The sequence below is a fragment of the Hylobates moloch genome, unplaced genomic scaffold (genome assembly GCF_009828535.3).
Source record: "Hylobates moloch isolate HMO894 unplaced genomic scaffold, HMol_V3 SCAFFOLD_16, whole genome shotgun sequence".
Classification (NCBI taxonomy): Eukaryota; Metazoa; Chordata; class Mammalia; order Primates; family Hylobatidae; genus Hylobates; species Hylobates moloch.
Window position 1 is genome coordinate 14875527 of NW_026652291.1, and position 20581 is coordinate 14896107.

A 20581-nucleotide genomic window follows, 5' to 3' on the forward strand; every position below is an offset into this window, starting at 1 on the left:
ACAGGCACACTCATGGGTTTTGTTTTGTTTTGTTTTTGTTTTGTTGTTTGAGACAGAGTCTGTCTCTGTCACTCAGGCTGGAGTGCAGTGGCGCCATCTTGGCTCACTGCAACCTGCGCCTCCTGGATCCAAACAATTCTCCTGCCTCAGCTTCCTGAGTAGCTGGTACTACAGATGTGTGCCACTACACCTGGCTAATTTTTGTATCCTTAGTAGAGATGGGGTTTCACCATGTTGGTCAGGATGGTCTCAAATGCCTGACCTCAAGTGATCTGCCTGCCTTGGCCTCCCAAGGTGCTGGGATGACAGGCGTGAGCCACCTCGCCCAGCCAAATGTGATTGTTCTTTAAAGAACTATGTATGAAAGATCCCAGGAGCAACACCCTGGTAGCCCAAACGCCTGCTCACCTGTAGCCCTACTCAAGTTTCAGGGCCATCATCTGGCCCAAAACTAGAAATCCTGCCTAATAGTAATGGTCAAGTCTCTTTCTCCAATTGGATTGTAAATTTTTTGTAAGCAAGAAGGGACTATATTTTATATCACTTTGTGTTCAACATAGCCCGCACAGAGCTTTGCACATTTTAGAGTTTTAAATACATGGCAATGGATGAGAAAATGTCCTGTATCTTATTAGTGTCAGTAGTATGGTGGGATTTTCAGTCACCCTTCTCTGTTTCTTATTCACATGGATTTGGGTTTAAATTTCTATCCTACCAATCACTAGTGGTGTTAATTTGGGCAAATTACTTAACTCAGCCTCATTTGCAGGGTTGTCGTTAAGAATCTGGAATTAAATATTTAAAGTGTCTGGCAGCTGCTGTTGTTATTGTTATTATTTTGCTTGTCTTCAAAGCAGAAGTTTCCTGGCTTGTAGCTTATGATTTCACAGTTGTGAGCTCTTGTGTTTTTTTACAATTATGTTTCCATTTGGAAGGTTTAACTCCTATTACTTAAGGCTGGCTTCAGTGAGGGGTTGCTATTTGACCTGAATCTTGAAGGATGAGTAGATGCTTAAAAGGCAGAAATGGATTGAAAGAGTATTCCAAACAGAGGGAACAGCATGTGCAAACACCCAGGGTCATGGAGGAGAGTGACACATGGGGGAAGTTGACCACGGCTCGAGTGGGGGTGTCGGTGATGGGCAATGGACAAATCCTTTGGTAGCTAAGCATGTGGGTGGACAGGAGCCAGACCACAAAGGCATTGTATGAGATGCTAGATTTGGGTCATCAGTGATGGAGTCAGATTGGTATTTTAGCAAGATTCTTCTTTTCTTCATTAATTTTCTGTAAGTTTTTAATGAGTCTGTGAACAAAATAATTCTTTTTGGGGGGAGTGGAGGCAGGGTCTCACTCTTTCACCCAGGCTAGAGTGGTGTAGTGGCATGATCTCAGCTCACTGCAGCCTTGACCTCTAGGTCTCAAGCAATCCTTCCACCTCAGCCTCCCGAGTAGCTGGGATTACAGGTGCACGCTACCACGACTGGTTAATTTTTATATCTTTTGTAGAGATAGGGTTTCACCATGTTGCCCAGGCTGGTCTTGAACTTGTGAGCTCAAGCGATCCACCCGCCTCAGCTCCCAAAGTGCTGGGATTACAGGCTTAAGCCACCATGCCTGGCTAATATATAAATTTTTTAAATTAGATTCGTGGCTGGGCACGGTGGCTCACGCCTGTAATCCCAGCACTTCGGGAGGCCGAGGCAGGTGGATCACTTGAGGTCAGGAGTTCAAGGCCAGCCTGCCCAACATGGTGAAACCCTGTCTTTACTAAAAATACAAAAATTGGCCAAGTGTGGTGGCATGTGCCCGTGGTCCCAGCTATTTGGGAGGCTGAGGCAGGAGAATTGCTTGAACCCGGGAGACGGAGGTTGACAGTGAGCCAAGATCGCACCACTGCACTTCAGCCTGGGCAACAGAGCAGTACTCTGTCTCAAAAAAAAAAAAAAAAAAAAAAAATTAGAATCATGAACTTTGTGTGGCTAGCTCACAGTCTCACCTGCATCTCCTCTGCACTCTTCATCATGTTGGCAGTTAGACATATTGAAATGTATTAAATGTTAACTTTTCCCAAGTTTTTCCATAACTTTCTTTTTGCCTCAGGGTTTCCTCAGCACATTGAATCTATATCTTTGGGTATCAGCTGCAGCAGATGAATGCTGATCATTGTTTGTGTACTCTTCCTTTCTGTGCTAATGTAACGTACACCCAGCCAGATGTTTTCGAACAGTCTTGAAGTGTGTAAGCAGGTTCGGCAAATAGGATGACGAGCATCACTGCTTGTTTTCAGTATTGTTTTGTATCTTGTAAACAAGCTGAGGTTTGGGGAAATGATGGAAAGGCGGCACGTTCTGTTCCTGCTTTCCCTTGGGCATCCCAGAGAGTGTTGGCGACGGGCGGGGCAGGTGTTTCTGCCCATTGTACTGCCTACAATTGTGTGGCTTCTGCCCATTGTCCCGGCTGAACCTGCGTGGCTTCTGCCTATCATTCCGGCCATACCCGCATGGCTTCTGCCACTTGTCCTGGCCGTACCCACGTGGCTCCTGCCCATCATTGCGGCTGTACCCATGTGGCTTCTGCTCATCATCCCGGCTGTACCCATGTGGCTTCTGCCCATTGTCCCGGCTGTACCTGCGTGACTTCTGCCCATTGTTCTGGCCGAACCTGCGTAGCTTCTGCCTATCATGCCAGCCATACCCGCGTGGCTTCTGTCCATCGTCCCGGTTGTACCTGCGTGGCCTCTGCCCATCATTCTGGCTGTACCCACGTGGCCTCTGTCCATCATTCTGGCTGTACCCAAGTGGCCTCTGCCCATCATTCCGGCTGTACCCAAGTGGCCTCTGCCCATCATTCTGGCTGTATCTGCGTGGCCTCTGCCCATCATTCCGGCTGTACCCACGTGGCCTCTGCCCATCATTTCAGCTGTACCCACGTGGCCCCTGCCCATCATTCCAGCTGTACCCATTTGGCCTCTGCCCAACATTCTGGCTGTATCCACGTGGCCTCTGCACATCATTCTGGCCGAACCCACGTAGCTTCTGCCCATCATCCAGGCTGTACCTGTGTGGCTTCTGCCCATCGTCCCAGCCATACCCACGTGGCCTCTGCCTATCATCCCAGCCGAACCCGTGTGGCCTCTGCCCATCATCCCGGCCAATCCCATGTGGCCTCTGCCCCATCATCCCAGCTGTACCTAGGCAGCAGCTGCCAGGCTTTCCTCTTTGTCCCTGCTGTGTCCCTGGCTCCTTTTCTCTGCCAGCCTCTCTCATGCTGTTCCTCTTGAGAGGTCTTCCAAGTGCTTTTTTCCATCGTTTGTGCTCAGCCACTCTACCATTGTTCTTCCTGTCTGGTTCTCTGAAATCCAAGCCCACACCTTTTCAACTCCATATCCTGAGTCAAGTGTTTGAAAGCTGTTATTTTATGTTAATTAGAAGTTCTTTTTCCAGCCAAGAAGGCTTGCTCAAAACTGTTCCCCCAAGCTGAGGCTTAGAGACGCACTCTGGCATTCTGTCCTTTGGGTACAGTTAAAGGAACCACAGTTCATTGCTGTTAGAGGCACCTCGCTGCCTGCTGTGGGGCAGGCACCTCCTCTGGAGGGCAGGTGCCATTGGAGGGGAGTTCTTGGCGTGGCCCCCAGAGAGCTCCAGCCTGTGCAGCACGTGCATGGCTTCCTGGACCCCCCACAGTCCTCCATGGGGCCTCCCCTTGTCACAGTTGCTTGGCAACCACGCCTTACCACCCTCTCTACCCAATGGTGACCTAATTGGCAGCTTCTCCTTCCTTTGTCAGCTCTCCCACTTGACCCCAGTTTGGTGGGAGATTCTGGTGGAAAAGTACTCCCATCATGTTCTGGACTCGGGCAGGCTTCAGCAGGAGCCAGCTTCTGGTGTCTTTAAATCCCCACAGAGGCACCATGAGCAGCTGCCATCCCATTTAGGCAGTCTTGATAAGGCTTCCAAAGCATTTCCGCTTCTTGAGATGTTTTTGAGCAGAAGCTGAGCCCTATTCTCACATCTAGCCTCACTCTTTATGCCCACCTGCTTGTAGATCAGGGACTACATCCCTCCCTTTACCTGGCCCTCGTCCCATCATTCCAGCCTTCTGCAAGCCCAGGCATGGGGAGGCTGCAGCCGTGGCCCCACTGGGAGCGCCACACTGCCCTGGACTTCCTGTGTTTCATTTGGAGGGGTCGCTGGGGGCGCTTGGTGTGAACCCATCCTGAGCTTGGGCAGTGATGGGTTAGGACCACTTTCATTCCACCTCTCACACATGAAAAAGAGACTTTCCTCCTCTAAGGTACCTTTGAATGAGGACATCGCAACATGCAGGGTGAAGGAATTCTCCTGGATGTCTAACTGAAATCTCTAAACACCTTGCTTTATAGAAAAAGTAGTCGGTGAGTAAATGCTGATTTAAGGCCCATCAAACTCAGAGCACAATTCTTGGAACTGGAGGTGAGGCTACAGAGAGGCAGAGAGATGTCAGGGCTCTTGTCTCAGGAAGAAAATCACATCCAGAAAACAACCAAAGGGCACCAGAGCTTCAGTTTCCATATCTGTTGAAGAGTGTTAGGCACCACCTGCCTTGACAGTTTCTTCCAAGGACGTTGACAGCGTGTGAAGTGCCAAACACAAGGCCTGGCATGTGGGATGCCTTCGGTCAGCAGGAGCGCCTCCCTCTCTTTTTCTTCTTTTTAACAACAAACGCCAGCTAATATGGCACATACTGAATAGAGAAGATAAGGGGGTAAAACTTGAAGACTTACTTATTTAAGTGGGGTTTTGGCTCGGTTTGGGAAGAATTAAAGAAAGATGTGCATGAGTAGAAGTTACAATTGGGGATGTGGCATGTATAGCCATAGAGTTGTGCCAGAAAGGTAGCATTTGGCCTATGAATTACATTGGCAGAAGTAAAGGGTCCAATCGGATGAGATGGTGAAAGGAGAGTGGCTAGTTGGTGGAGTGCCTTAAACGATGAGATACAGAATTTTGACTTATTACAGACAGTATAAGTAAGGGATTGTTGTAGTTTCTCGAGGTGGGAACAAAAATGATTTTGGGGGGCTGGGCGCGGTGGCTCATGCCTATAATCCCCGCACTTTGGGAAGATCACCAGGTCAGGAGCTCAAGACCAGCCTGGCCAACATGGTGAAACCCCACCTCTACTAAAAATACAAAAATTAGCTGGACGTGTTGGTGGATGCCTGTAATCCCAGCTACTCAGGAGGCTGGGGCAGGAGAATCACTTGAACCCAGGAGGCAGAGGTTGCAGTGAGCCAAGACCGTGCCACTGCACTCTAGCCTGGGTGACAGAGCAAGACTCCGTCTTGGGGGAAAGAATGATTTTTGGAGATCTTTATAATAAGATGTGTGAGAGCAGGTAAGTCACGGGACAGGAAGAACACCAGGAAGGAAGCTGGGCTCATACTGGGACTTTTACTAGGATAGTGGTGACAAGTCCAGGGACCAGGAGAGCCGATGTCTACAGGCACCTAGGCTGATGTCGGCAGAGAAGCATAAGTAGAATCTGGAAATGGCATTACCCTGAGGGGCCACAAAAGAGAGAACATTCTGAGCTTAGTGCCCAGAAGGTCTAGATGGAGGGTGGAGCAGTTGTGGTAACAAAAATACGGAAGAGAGACCTAGGTGATTGCGGAACCAGCCCTAGGCCCTCAGTAGCAGGAATGGGAAGACACAGGAGCTGAGGGCCTATGCCGGAGGCTGCCCTTCTTCATGGGACTCCCGTTCAGGCTTTCGAAGCTCACAGGACGGTGAGCATCATTGTGGAGGGTTATCCGTAGATATTTATATCAACTGAGTCATATCTCCTGTGTAATTCTGTCAATAAACCAAGGTTCAGTTTTAATGGGTTTTTGAGGTTTCACAAATAAATTGGTTTGGTTCTAAAAAGCATGCTTTTAATAAATTCCCTGTGTTCTGAATAAAACTGGCCACTCTAGTGCTTTCAGCCTGACCACAAATAGTCACGTCGTGCTTGCATTTGCGTTAGTGGTGAGACTTATGCAAAGCAACACCTTGAGCCAGGAGTTCTGGAATCCTGCTTTCCTTGGACCACACATGTGGATGTTCACTTTCTGAAATGAGTACAGTTGCTTCTGGGTCTAAGCCCACCACTTGTCTTGTTGGGATGGGGGCTCTATGGCTTGAGCTGTGATGTTTTCTCCCTTTGTCTCCCCACTGCAGACTACTGTTTTCCAAAGTGAAGTTGCAGTCTCTCTGCCGAGGCCCGGACGAGGCACTCCTGACGTGTAAGCACATGCTGCAGATATGGAAATCCTGCTACAACCTCACCAACCCCAGGTAAGAGGCCAGCAGGGCCTGCTTTGCGTGGCTTTTGCATGGGTCCCTGCCTGTCAGTGCCTTCTCTGATTGGCATTTAGCAGGCATTAACTCTGTCACCCCTGTGCACCTCCAGGCCCCCACAAGTGGCAGATGATATCAGTGGAGCTTCACACTCCATGTTTAAGGGGCTATTTTCCCAGTGGCTGATGAAGCCTCCAGATCCTGGGTTTCTTTTGCTTTCACTGCCATAGTGACCCACTGGACTCAATTCACAATGGAACTCTATCCAGTTTCTGTCTAACACCCGTTTACCTAACTCTTTTAACAAGTCTTATCTTTCTGGGAATTTATGTATAGACCAGTCACTTATGTGTTCCAGATGGGGTTCCTGCAGTAATATTTAAAAGACCTGTGCAGACAATAGGCCACATACTACTAAGAAGAGAAGTGGCTATTGGCATAAAATATCACTGTGAAAAAGTTAAAATCATGATGCATACAGCTATCAAACACATGTCAAAGATTTTATTTACCTTATTAACTAATGCAGGAACCAGGAAAATGTTAAGACCTATTCACAGAAGAGTTTGAAGAACAGATACTCATAGGCAGGAATGCTGAAATGATTTGCAAGTAGATACAAAAACAACATCCTATAAGATGATGAAAGATATCCTTTGGGGTTCTTTACTACAGGGTGACGTCAATTGTCTCTCCCCCAAACAAAATTCACTTGCCTTATTATCAGTTTTCTGCGGGTTAATTTCTACCCCTACAGAGCTATAAAGTAGCTCAGTCAGTGGGAAGTGAGTCAACAGTACCTGCCCTTTACAGTCAGATAACCTGGGGAAGGTCTGCTGGTCAACCCCCAGCATTCCACGGACAGACACCCCCCTATTTGCCCATTTCCAAGTCTTGCACAGTTTTCCCTTGCATGTGCTTAGATTACTAAGTGAAGGAAGTCATTTAATGAGAAGGGATGTAATGATTCAATTGAATTCACACAACTGCTCATATACTCAGAGTATTTTTTACCTTCCTAGCAAGGTGTCTGGGTAGCTGATATCATGCTTTTAAGAGTCAGGGGCCTAAAAATGTGTCACCTAAAATGTAAATGAGTACTAAGGGTGAGGCGGGCAGTGGGCCGGTGGCCGTGGTCTGCAGAGACCAGCAGGGAGGGAGGGCTACGGAGGCAGCAGAACAGAGATGGGGTTCCCTGTGAGATTTTGTTTTACAAATGTTTCTGCAGTTTAAAAAAAAATGTTCAAAGTCAGAGCCCTGTTAAGGGGATGGACCCCCTGGAAACTGATAGACAGACCTGTGACCCCAGGCCCTGCGGGCAGTGCACGTGGAAGGAAGAGAGCTCTGCCTGGAAAGCCATGTGCTGTCCAGCCCCTGCCCCGCCCACCCCCAGGCAGCCCCAGCCCCCACTCCACTCCCCCGGCTGGAAGTCCCCTTCCCAGGCACAGGAACGGCGCTGTGCTCCTGGGCGCATCCGCCCTTCGCTTGGTGAAAGGTAATCATGAGACTGGCCTCTTCCCTTTTGTGGATATGTTCTCAAAATAAAGATCATTTTAATTTTTTTTAAATTCTACATTTCTAAGTCTGGAAGCAAAAATAGAAACTGTCCATATTTATCTCCCCCGAAAGCCCCCACTCCTGGCCTATGAAATCTTCAGGATTTGGGGGAGTCTGCCTCGGAACCAGCTAGCAGGAGATGCTGCCAGGCAGGTTGCCTCGGCGCCAGAGCGCATTCCTTTGCCTGTACCCCCTTTAGAAATGAAAAAATAAACCCATCAGCTTCGTGTTGCCAATTTCCCCTCAGTTCCCCACACCTCTCCCACCTCCCCACATTCCCTCCCACTTAGCAACCAAGAATATTGAATGTGAGGAGAAAAAAATAGCAGAATTGGAAAGCTTTTTAAAAATACTTAACCAAATGCCTGGGCTGTGTCCATACTTCCTCCGTTTCCTGAAGGTTCCTTCAGGGCCAGAGTGGGGAGGACCCTGGCTCCAGGCAGTGTCTGGTGGGGACTGGCGGATGGGGTGGGCGGTAGAGGCCCAACTGGTCACTCAGAATTCCCCCTCCAGCTCCCCACAAAGCCTTGAGGGAGGGGTGGTGAATTGAGCAGCCCCTTATTGAGGAGTGTCCTGTCTGGTTTTTTAACTTGATTTTCTCTGGGATAGAAATAAATATTTCTCCTGTAGCCCTTATCATTATGTAAATGTAGTCATCCCCGCCAGCCTGCTCAGTAAGAGGTGACCCTGGCAACAGAATAAAGCCTGAAGGAAGGGCTGTGTCTAGGGGACAGCACACCTTGCAACACTCCGGAGTGGGGCAGCTGCGGCTCCAGCAGCCTGGAGGCTGGGATCAGGGCATACAGTGTTTTAGAGGAGGGTGGAACCACATGAACAAGCAGCTAAGAATCGTGTCTTCTTTAAAATAAAATGAAAACCGAGCAGAAAGCATTCTGGCAGGCAGCATTTGGCTTCTCCCCGGAGCTGGTCTGTGCTGACTTCCCAGCTTCCTTGCTTCTGAGTATGCTGGGTTGTAATGGGCCCTCTGCTCTACCTGCCAGTTTCCCAGTCTTCCCCAACCCCTTCCACATCCACCCCAGGCTCTGCACAGGCCTCCAGGGCAGTGAGATGAGGAAGACATGGGCCGTAGCAGGGAGTGAGTGGCCAAATTGAGAATAGACCCTAGCTTCATATTCTCAGCAACCCATTCCCTCTTCTCGATTTTTGCTTGAAGGGGGAAAAAATTACACTGAGCTAGTCACTAAACTGAGTGTTGGAAAACTTGCAAGTAGTGTTCCACCTGCAGTTGGAGATGCGTCTCTTGCTGTGAGCAAAATGGTGGGTGGCATTCTCTTACATTTGGCGAGGTGTTTGTCATTTCAGAAGCCTGGATTCTATTTCCCTCGGTCTGCGGTTTTGCTTGCATTTAGGATAGAAATCTGTCTCATGCTTTGTCTCCTCTCTCTGGGTGAAGTGTAAGACTCCCTCAGTCCTTGTGCATATCGACCTGGCCACTCAAGACAGTGTGAATTCTGACCAGAATCTCGCCAGAAGGTCCCAGCAGGCTCCCTGAACTGAATCTCACAGCATTTCAGCCAGGGATGGTAATAACCACGTTTATTGAAACTTCTCCGTGCCAGCACTGTACTAGGCCACTGATGTGTTATCTTCAATCCCTACATTAGCCTTGCAAGATAGCTACTGTTACTTCCATTTTACAGAAAATAAAATTGAAGCTAAAAGTGGCTAAATAACTTGCCCAAGTTTTTCCAATTGAATATGTAGCAGAACAGTGATTCAGCCCCAGGCCTAACATCAAAGCTCTCTCCACACTAGCATGCTGTCTCTCTTGAGCTGACAACCAGTTTCTTTTCATTTTTTATTGTTAACCACTTCTTTCCATCTCTTGTCACTGCTGCTAGACCCATCTCCATCTGTACCCATGAGGTGACATCTCCAGGTGATTCAAAGTCCTGTTTCAGTTACTTGCCAACAAACAGCATTTAAACACACACATACCCACATTCACATTTTTTTGCTCTAACCTCAGTTAGGAGTCAGAGATCCCATTTCATCCTTACAGTCACCAGCATTTGGGTGGAGCTTTTCTATTTACAAAGCATGTCCTCATTCCATCTTTGAAGTAGCTCCATGAAATGCGCCAAGGTCGTGTGATCGCATACCCGTTTTATTGATGAGACAATTGAGGCTCCGGGATATTGGGAACTTACCTTGACTCTTATCATCCAGGCCTAAGAGACCTGGAGAAAAACAGAAGTTCCTCTCCCATCTGCCCCTGCTCTGGTTTCCTAGCTGAGGCCCTTCTTGTAGGTGCAATATTTACTGTGTGCCAGGCACTATTCCAGGAGCTGGGAAGAGGCTCAGCTGAGACAAGAGCACCAGGGTTCTGACTCCGAGCCCACCCCACCGCCACCAAGCCTCTTGTGTTTAACCTCTGTGGAAGATAGAGGATTTCCAAGAGAGGCTTCTAATAGCCAGTATAACTTTAACTCTCATGACAATTCAGTGATAATAGGGAATAGAAGTCCCTGCATGTGCGCATCTATGCATGTGGGCATCTCCTGCTTACATACCATGGATTTGGGGTCCTTCCCATTTCCTCTCCCTCTACTACAACACTCACTAGGAATGGTTTTCTCTCCCTTCCTGCCTCTCTCCTTGGGAAGTGCTCCTGGCAGCCTAAGGGCCCAGCAGAGAAGAGGTGAGGTGACTGGGCTATGAGGAGGAAATGGGTGGTTCACAGAAGTGCCTGAGCAGATGTGTCCCAGAGGGAGAGAGGAAGGTGATTTTCCAGCTTGCCTGAGAGACTGGCCAGAGTGAGCCAGTTAGGGAGACTCGGGGTTGCTCAGGGCCTCTCCTTGCCCCTTGTTCTGTATTCTAGGAGTCAAATGCAAATCTTGATTGGTAAAGACTCTATACCATGTAAATGAAGAACTAAAAATTGCTTCAAGCACCCAGTAAAATTCTCAGTTGGTCACAAATACCTAATTATTTTTAATTTTTTTTTTTGAGACAGTCTCACTCTGTCGCCCAGACTGGAGTGCCGTGGCGTGATCATAGCTCACTGCAGTCTGTCTCCCAGGCTCAAGCCATCCTCTTGCCTCAGCCTCTCAGATAGCTAGGGTCACAGGTTCACGCCACAACACCTGGCTTATTTTTTAATTTTTAATAAAGATGAAGTCTTGCTATGTTGCCCAGGTTGATCTTGAACTCCTGAGCTCAAGCTATCCTCCTGCCTCAGCCTCCCAAAGTGCTGAGATGACAGGCATGAACCACTGTGCCCAGCCCTAATTATTTTTAGAGAGAAAACATTGTGGAAACAAAAGCATCTCTATGTTGAATAATTGATTGTTGTGTACACACTGTTTTCAAAACGAACTAAGGCAGACACATTAAGGATGTAACTGAACGCTGTTTCCCAGCTGGTGGAAGGAACGTGGATCCTGTGCCATTGTCAGGGGGTGAGGTTCAAAATTCAGATGATGGTTTGTTTGGGGTTTCTAACATTTTAACTCAGCTTCCCCATACCTCCTACAATTGCACCAGAAGCCTAGGGATAAGTTGGCTGCAGCAATTGGCTGGCCTGTTAACCTCAGATGTGTGTTGTAGCTATGTGGTTTTATACACACCTGGCATGTACCTAGAAGTTGTAAGTCTTCAGAATGCTCCATCTATGTGACTTTATGTCATCCTCACACAATTCTGTGTAGGACAATAATCTTTATCTTCACCTGATCAGGGAAGTCAGTGAGGCACAGGGAAAGCTGCCTTGCCCAAAGTGACCTCCTCGTTAGTGACAGCACCGAAACGTGGTGAGATGGGAGGCTCGTTAGTGATAACACCAAAACGTGGTGAGATGGGAAGGCTGGAAGATGAGAATGTCTGAAACAAACCTCAGATTTGGACCACCAGAAACCCAGGCAAATCCTTCCTTTGCAATGCCGATACCTCATCGCGTGTCTTGGAATCCCCAAGGTGGTGAATAATATGTCATTATTTCACTGTATTTGAGATAAATCTTCTGAAAAACTCCTAAGTGGAGAGCCATTGCAATATTCAGATAATTTGTACTTAGTAGTATTTATGTGAAAAATGCTACCTGGACAGACCTGTGCCAGAAATATTCAGTCAGTGTTGTGATGAGTGAAAATTTGCATGTACTTTTTATGTTGCCTTCTGTTCAGAGACATGTATTGTTTCTCAGTTATGGAAACAATTAAAAGAGCAGTTTCCAAAAAACATGTCTGGGATGATGTAATAAGTATAGGCTGACAAATAGTCCGTCCTGAAGGAAGTTTTCTTCTGCTTCCTGTGGATTTCTCTAATGTAGTTAGAGAAATCGCTGGACGTGGAAACTGCAGCCTGTAAACTGTATTAAGTTTCATGCCAAATCTTGTTTGTACTGCTTTAGCAACAGCTGCATAAAGGAAGGAAATTGTGTCCCTTTATTGTAGAATCTGAACTTCTTCACAACAAAAAATCATTCTTAAAGCCCCCAGATTGGAAAAGAAAATAGATTCAAAGAAAAGCATTGAAGATTCAAACCTCAAGAGACAGATGTGATTCTTTTTGGAGCTGCTTTGATAGGGTATCACGATACAGGAAAAAAGCAATAGTGTTTACCTACAAGCTTCCTAGAATTTAAAAAAGAAATCCATGTTAGATGAGATCCCTTAACTGTTTCTCTCCCAGTTAGGCCCGCTGTGATTTCCCGTGTGGCATTACCGGGTGAACAGTGCCAAGCCTGTTTTATAGGCACAAGCTGGAGAGGGGACTCAGTAGAGATGGGCAGTGCAGGAAGCTGGTAGGAGTGGTGGTATGGAGGCTGCCACCAAAACCCTGCCATGTTCTCTCGCAGTCCCTGTGTGTCCCTATCAGCCAGCTTTCTCCAGCTTAGGAACACTAGACACCGGCAGGAAAGTTAACCACACGATGTAGCACAAAGGCCTACATTCTGGGGACCCCAGAATGAGTGCATGACTGTGATCACACTCGGAAAAGGGGGTCAGGGTTCTTGAATCCAGCAGCTGCACCTTAGGAGCTGTGAAAAATATCAATCAGCCCAGGCATTTTGATTTGTTTGGTCCACAGTGGGACCTAGGCGTCTGTTGTTTAGAGATGTCCTGGGTGATTTTCCCGTGCAGCCTGGGTTTTAGAAGCACAGGTATGGAGCATTGGTTCATGAAGACAACTCTTCATGGATGGCGTGTTCATGGACTCACTTGCTAAGACTTCACTTTCTAAGGTTGCTAATGCCAATCAGTTTCCCCTTGTAAGGTGGATGGAAAACAGAGCTTGAAGTTTTCATTTTTGTGTCTTCTAATGACACAAAAGAGGCCAAAATTAGCCAGGGTCTGTGGGTGTGGTTTATGCCCTGTTTGTGATAGTGAACACTGAAAGGAATCCCAGCCCAGGCCGAGCCAGGAAGCAGGATGCCTCCTTCATAAGAAAGATGCTGAAGAATGTAAAAAATGCACAGAAGGTATTCATTGGCCTTCAGGAGTCAGTATTGGTTGCCTCTCTTTCCTTCCCTCCTCCCACCTTGCAGGTGACTGACATTTGTAGCTGTGTTTTGCAGTGATTCTGGACGTGGGAGCAGCCTCTTAGATAGAACCATTGCTGACAGACGACAGCTTAACACAATTACTTTGCCAGACTTCAGCGATCCCGAGACAGGTGAGAATAAAAAGCCAGAGGGGACGAAATGGTGTCATGGAGAATGTGGGGGCCTGGGACCGAGTGACATGGGATGAGACTGATCGGGTTGGGGTTGGAAAAATTTCTCGCACAAATAGTTTAAACACTCAATCAAGGTGCATTTCTCCAGTGTCTTTCTCAAGTGTTTCTTCACAGTGGGGACAGTCATATGATTTGCCCAGCCCAATGCTTTCTTTGAAATCTATTTCCCCCTTTGCTCTTGGAACTTAAAATTTGAAACTAAAGCGAGGTGGTTTCTGTCCCCATCAGGTGTCCCCTCTGCTTCCCTGTGTCTCCCTCTCTCTTTGGGTTTCAGACCTTGCTGAAAGCAAGGTTCACTTTCTAATCAGTTGCACATATAAACACACATACACCCAGCACAAGACCCCGTAGGGTGGCAGGTGGGTTCCACTGTCCCCATGTGGAGGCCCAAGGCACTTCCTGCCTATGAGCAAATCTGCACACCTCGTTGTGTGTGTGTTCCACATTTGCCTAAGTACAGGGGAGTGAGTCCACCTGCGTAGACCCCACAGCGGTGACACAGGTGAAATGTCCCTTACCCGAAATGCCTGGGACCAGAAGTGTGTTGGGTTTGGGAATATTTGCATAAACATAATGAGATATCCTGGGATCGGACCCAAGTCTAAACACAAAGTCCATTTCTGTTTCATATACACCTATATGCAGAGCCTAATTTTAGGCAATTTTATACAATAGTTTAAAGAATTTTGTTCATGAGACAAAGTTTTGACTGCATTTTGACTGCGGCCCATCACATGAAGTCAGGTGTGGAATTTTCCACTTGTGCCGTATCAACACTCAGAAACGTCTCGCTTTTAGAGCATTTCAGACTTTGGATTTTCAGATTAGGGATTCTCAACCCATACCAACGACTCAGTGGTAATCTAGGTGATTCAACAGACCCACAAAACATGTAAATTCGCTCTTCTTTGAGCCTCAAAAATCATTCTGGAGCATCATTTGGTGCTCCTGTTCCTTCCCCACCCACAGGGGACCGGGTACGGCTTAATCTCTCTCTGGCTCTGCCTGGTCTTTTATGGGCCGGCTGCATGAAAGGGACCACGAGGTTATTTTCTTGTCCTTGTGCCACATCCCAGCTCCTGCCAGAACCTTTCAAAAGAAAGCCCGAGAGCAGCTCTGAGTCTTGCACTGCCAGGCTTGTGCCCTGGAAAAACCTGTCCAGGTGGGCTGAGAGGGATAGGGCCTTTGAGAGCCAGATGTGATGCTCAAGCCAGGCCCACCCCCTGCCGCAGCTGCCTTGCAGACTGCATTTCTGCCCTAGGCTCCCTTCTACCAAATTTAAAGTCAGCTTGAGAAATCAGATCCAAAGGTCCTGCGGCTCCTGGGTCAAAAGATTTTTGGGTGCTGGAAGCGGCACAAATCGTAAATTGGTGCAGTTTAATCTGGCTTGCAGCCGCTGCTTAAAATGTGGACTGAGCCATGGGGAAACTCACCCCCTGGAGTGGCCTGACCACTCTCTGGACAGATCAGCAGTCATTGGTGGGCTTAGACTGCACACCAGGCCGAGACCCTGGCTGGAATAGCACAGCAGAGTTCTGCCTCATCCCAGCTGCTGCCGAGGGACCTGTCTAGGCCCCGTCGTTGTAGGAAAGAGGTCAGGCTGTCAGGACTAGCCACTGCAAGGTGAGGCTCGGACGTGGGGAAGAAGAGGAAGTGAAACTCACTATAGCACCAGCAGCAATTTCGGCTGATTTAAAACAGCTGCTGTGGCTACCCAGCGCTGTCTCCCCTCTTTTCTCCCTCCTAAGTATCCTGTGAGAACAGCCACACTAAATTCAGACCCCCTTTCCTTCCAGCTGGCCTGGACCTTAATTTCCCCGGAGGTCCCAAGACTTTAATGCCACATCACATTGAGAACAGATAGTGTCAGAAAATAAATGAGGTCCTTGTTATTCGTTCTTCCCGTTACCCCTTGGGACATTTTCCCTAGAGTGCTTGAGAGTCTCCCTCTTCAGATTCAGCTTTCTCAGATGCCATGGTGTTTAGGGAAGATGTGCCTGTGTGACACAGTCTGGGCTGTCACTGCCCTGGGTTGGGCCTGGCCCCCGGGTCTTCCTCCTCCCCCTCTGCTTAGTGGTACTGATGCAGCCAATCTCTCGGCTGGGCCACCATTCACTTCCGGAGAGCCTAGGTGTTTGGAGTCAGGACCGCGGGCTCCTATGCCCTTCCTCAACAACAGCGGGGAGGCCACAGCCTCCCAGGCACTGCCACAGACGGTTTCATTGTTGAGTCGTCCATGAGAGTCCCTCTGAGACTCCTGCCACCAGCCCTACACCACCCCCAACCCAACCAGGCAGCTGCAAAATACTGATTCGCACGCCAACAATTTAACCAAGAGACCAGGGAATCAGAAAAACGGAAGGCCATTTTAGGAGGCCTTATCATATTTGTAAATGAGAGTAAAACATTCTGAAATGGCAGGGTGCATCATAGAAACTTACACATTGGGAAGGCTTGCTTAAAAATGGGGAAAAATGCCTCCACCTTGATTAATAAAGCCCAGTTGCATATGGTTCAGCTCATGGTGCAGTCACAGAAGGGGCAGATGCTGTCATTCACACACCTGTGTGGAGAGCCCGCCTGGTGAACCACCCACAGATTGTTTATTTCCTTCACCTTGATTTGATTTGAAGAGGAAATACATTTACATAATTCAAAAGCTAAAAACTAATTCACAAGGTGCTGTAGAGAAGTTTGGCTTCCATCCCTGCCCATCCATCTTATTTGTTCCTAAAAATAACTGTATTTATTAGCTTTTTGTTTACCCTTCCAGTATTTTTTCATGCAAACAAGCATATATATCATTTCCTCTGCCCCTTTACAGAAACGACCAGACACTATATATGCTTTTGAGCACCTGCCATTTTGTACTTCACAGCGTATCTGAAGATGCCTCCATATCCATCTGTGGAGAATTTCCTTATTCTTTTTTACAGCCATATAGTATTCCATGACACATGGATTTTACAGTCTGGATTCTTATCCATCCAGCACGACCACAGTCATTTTTCCTCCCTTTGCCTTTGAACAGTTTTCAGTTCATGTGCTAAAAGAGCCTGGTTAATTTTGAATGTCCACTGCAGCACTGCTCGTCTAGAAAAGCAACTGGGCTATAGAGGCAAAGAGAAAAGGAACTTATCCGAGGTCAGAATGGTTCCCAGTGAAACAGAAGTGACCCTGAGATGAAATGTGGCCTGGGAGAACCCAGCCCTGGCGGGTGGCAGCTTATCAGCGCCATGCCCAACAACTGCTTTTCTAAATCCCCTTTAAAGGGCACAGGCGTCCGACACAAGCAGAGCCCTGCAGTGTTAGCATCCGTGAGGGTGCACAGCCACAGCCACAGCCACAGTGAACTTCCACTGTTGAGATCCTGCCAACCCTGGGGCACAGGCCCAGGATCACCCGCTGTGCAGGCAGATTCCTTCGTGAGGCCACAAGTCCTCTTGGATCTGTTTTGTTTTGTTTTCCCCCAGAACTAAATTTATTTTCTTTTTCTGTTTTTTAAGTTTTATTATGGAAAAATTTCTAATATGCCAGAACAGAGATACTAATATTCCCATTACCCACCAGTTGAGTTTTAGCAATCAGCATTCTCGTTTGATCTCTCTATCCTGTCCCACACTTGCTTTTCCTAGAGTATTTTAAGGCAAGTCCCTAATATCCTATTTTGCCTGTTAAAATTTCAGGATATATGTGTAACTGATAAGAGCTTCAAAATATATAACTACAATACTATTATTATATATCCTGGGTCCTTGTACAGTGCAGCCTCAGTGTTCATGATTTTGGAAGTGGTTGGTTAACTGGAATACGGTTTCCTACCTCTGAAATTGTCCATATGCAGAGCTGTGGAATAACATGAGGAGTCACCCACGTCCATAAGCTTTGAACTGGCCAAGTCCGCTGTAGCTAATAGAGTGGAATTTTGTTTCATTAAACAGACGTGTCAAACCAAAATAGCCCCCCTTACAGAACATGACTTCTCCTTAGGTATCACCTTGGGCATCCCTTCCTCCTGCCTCGGCCATCTCATAGGTCCCAGCCAGTGACAGAGGACTCAAATAGAGTGACAGTCTTTACTTTGAAGCTCTGAGTCATTGTCTTTTCTTTGGAATAAGTTGGTAGTTCCTTAAATAGAGAATGAAAAAAAAATATTTTATTCCTTTGCCTTTAAAACAGGATGTAGGGTAAGGGGATTTATCTTTAATAATTGGTGGATATCAACAAATACCTATCCAAAGCAAAATAAGTCTTTTAACTTGAAAGTTTGATCCACTTTGTTTGGGAAAATTTCTAATTGCAGCTGCGGTGGTCTCCCCATTGCCATGTGTTCCTCCAGCTGTAAGACATGAAGGTAGCCGTACTGGCTTTTTTCCCGAAGTGCCCAACCAGCACACCCAACCATAGACCACCCCGGAAAGCTTAGCACCCCCTTGTCATAATGCTGGGACCGTGACATAGTGTTGCACCTCAGTACTCTGCACCTTGGAAAACCTTATTTTCAAGTAAACTGTATATAAGTGCTTCTCATAAAAAACAAATCTATGTAAAGTCAAGTCCTAACCCTTTCCAGTTGAAAAGCAAATTGTTTCCTCTAGAATGTTCTGGATATTGTAGGCTAAAGATGTATTATTTTCAGCAGATCACACTGCTGAATCTGTGCCCAGGTAAATTTTGAGTTATTTTCATTCCGTGGTGGTGTTGTGGACCAACTAAATAACCAGTGGAAAAACAAATTTGTTTTCTTCGAAAAGCACTTGTATTCTATTGTCAAGTAGAGGAATGATTGTGTATTACATGACCTCATTTTCTTTGCAGCTTATGTGAGTATATTAAAAGCGAGTTTATTTTTTTCTTTGTGTTTCTAAAGTTTTTTTTTTGCCTTCACCCTTTTTTTCTCTTTCACTTTTTTAGTGTCAGATTCCTCCTCCTCCTCCTCTCCTCTTTCAAGAACCGAATCTCCTCTCCACCTGTTTGTGTCTTCTCATCTTCATTCTCCCAAACCCGATACCTTTGTGTGGCCCCCTGCAGCTCATTCATTCAGTGACGCAGGTCCCCGCCGGGAACCCTCTCTCTGTAAACATGGTTTTTCCTTTCTTGTGAGACCTACTTCATTTGCCTGTTTTACCTTCTGATAATCTTCCTAACTGATAAGCTGGAGAGGAAACTTCATCAGACTTGTCAGAGAGAAATCTTGCTCACTTGAAAATCCAAAAGCCGCTTGGGGCAGAAGGAAACCTGAGATTGCAGGCATTGGAGCCCATGTTCCAACCTCCTCTTTGCAAAGTAAAGGAAACCTTCTCGGCAGGACAGATAGAGGTTTTTCTAGAATATTGCCTCTAATTCTTGGGTCCTTCCGTGCTTTCCTGGAGTTGATATAAATGCATAAAAATTAATCCTATTAAAAGGCAAATTACGACAGTTTGTGCAAAAACTCCTGTTTTCAATTTAGAAATGAATTCAACCAGTGTATAATCGTCAAGGCCGTATTCTACAGATCAGGGCCACAGCCCTTTCAGTATGTGGGTCTCAAACTTTACCATGCATTAGAACCACACAGAAAGCCTGTAAAGCAGCGGATCCCCTGGTCCCCACCCCCAACTTTGTATTCACTAGGCCTGAGGTGGGGCCTGGGAATCTGGATTTATAAATTGCTCCCCTATGATTCCAATGCCAGTGGGTTTTAGACCACATTTTGAGAAACAGTGCCGTAAACCGTTTTCCATTTGCAGTGAAGGAAAATGTAGGGTTTGTGTCGTGAAACTATGCAGAGAAATTGAATAGTATTTTAGTCTAATCTTGCTTTTAAATAACACAGAAATTTTGAAAGTCAGCTTTAGGGAGTTCCAGAACCTGTCCATGAACAGCAACAAGAAAGATCCCTGTGTGAAAATGAACACTGGTTGGTAAAACCCTTAAATAGGACCTAAATATGAATCTGATCCGGGGAGCCCATCCTTGTTTTCTTTTGCTCATTTATTTAATGTTCATTGCCAGCACTGCCAGAAAATTTAATCTCTATATCTATGATTTATAAGGGCTCATCTTTGTTCCAAATGCCCAGTTATATGCTGAACAAAAGCTCTTAAGGGGAACTGCTGCCAGAAAGAACCACTTTCTCTAATGCGCACATCTTTTGGATGGCTCACCCGCTGTGTTCAGCTCTCACACACACAAAGCCAGGGCAGAAATTAGCTTACCATTCAAAATAAACCATCCACGCCGAGAAACCCACTGACCGTACTTATCTGCATATTAAGTGTTCTGAACTTTGCTTTAATGGCAATCCCAGTTGTATGAAATGGAAGATGAAGATACTGTGTAAACACGGTGTATGCTGTTTTTAATGCATTTCTTAAAATAGACATTTTCTCTTAATACAATGCCTACTGGTAATTGCCAACTTCGATTTTTCTAGAAAAATTCTTTACATTGACTTTTGATGAGTTTATTGTCTGAAAATGGGATCTTCCCATTCTAGAATAACATGGTATGTTCCCACTGCCCTGTCCACTCTTTTCTGCACAACAGACCCACCTGCCTGTATTTTTCATGTTGCATCTTGGGAGCCCTGTGATCCTGTAAGCCTTTGAAGATTGCAGTCCCAGCTCTTCAGGGGAGGCACTTTATGTCTGATTAATCAGTGACTTTCTGGGGTGATGAGCACCCACTGGGCTTTCTGCTGAATGGAGTATGTCCCGGGCAGTGCTCAGTTGTTTATTCTTAATAAGCTGAAGTCATCTTTCCATCCTCAGGGAGTGTCTAGCCAGTAACCAGGTGTTTCAACTAAGACTGAAGATCTTGAGAATCCACCCCCTCCCATAGAGTCAGCATTTAGTTACAGAGGGAGAAAACATACTGACAAATGTAAAACTTCTTAATTAAAATTGTAATGATTTTAAGTCCCAACTTTTCCATTAGGACAAGCAGATAGTCAAGACTTGAAGTTGTATGAATTTCTCCCTCCAACCCTTTGACTTCATAGAATGGAAAATTAGCCC

At 46.5% G+C, this 20581-nt stretch overlaps 1 protein-coding gene across 5 annotated transcripts in view; it reads left to right on the top strand.

Annotated features, from left to right (window-relative positions):
- The window catches only part of TTC7B (tetratricopeptide repeat domain 7B), a 245935-nt gene that overhangs the window by 162695 nt on the left and 62659 nt on the right, over positions 1–20581 (top strand). For 4 of the 5 annotated variants that reach the window (XM_032179321.2, XM_032179322.2, XM_032179323.2 and 1 more), the window contains 2 exons: positions 6204–6320; positions 13420–13517. In XM_032179321.2, coding sequence (XP_032035212.1) covers positions 6204–6320; positions 13420–13517 — 215 coding nt within the window. Of the gene's footprint in view, positions 1–6203; positions 6321–13419; positions 13518–18494; positions 18657–20581 lie in introns of all 5 variants that reach the window. The other variant, XM_058429401.1, reaches the window with a different exon arrangement.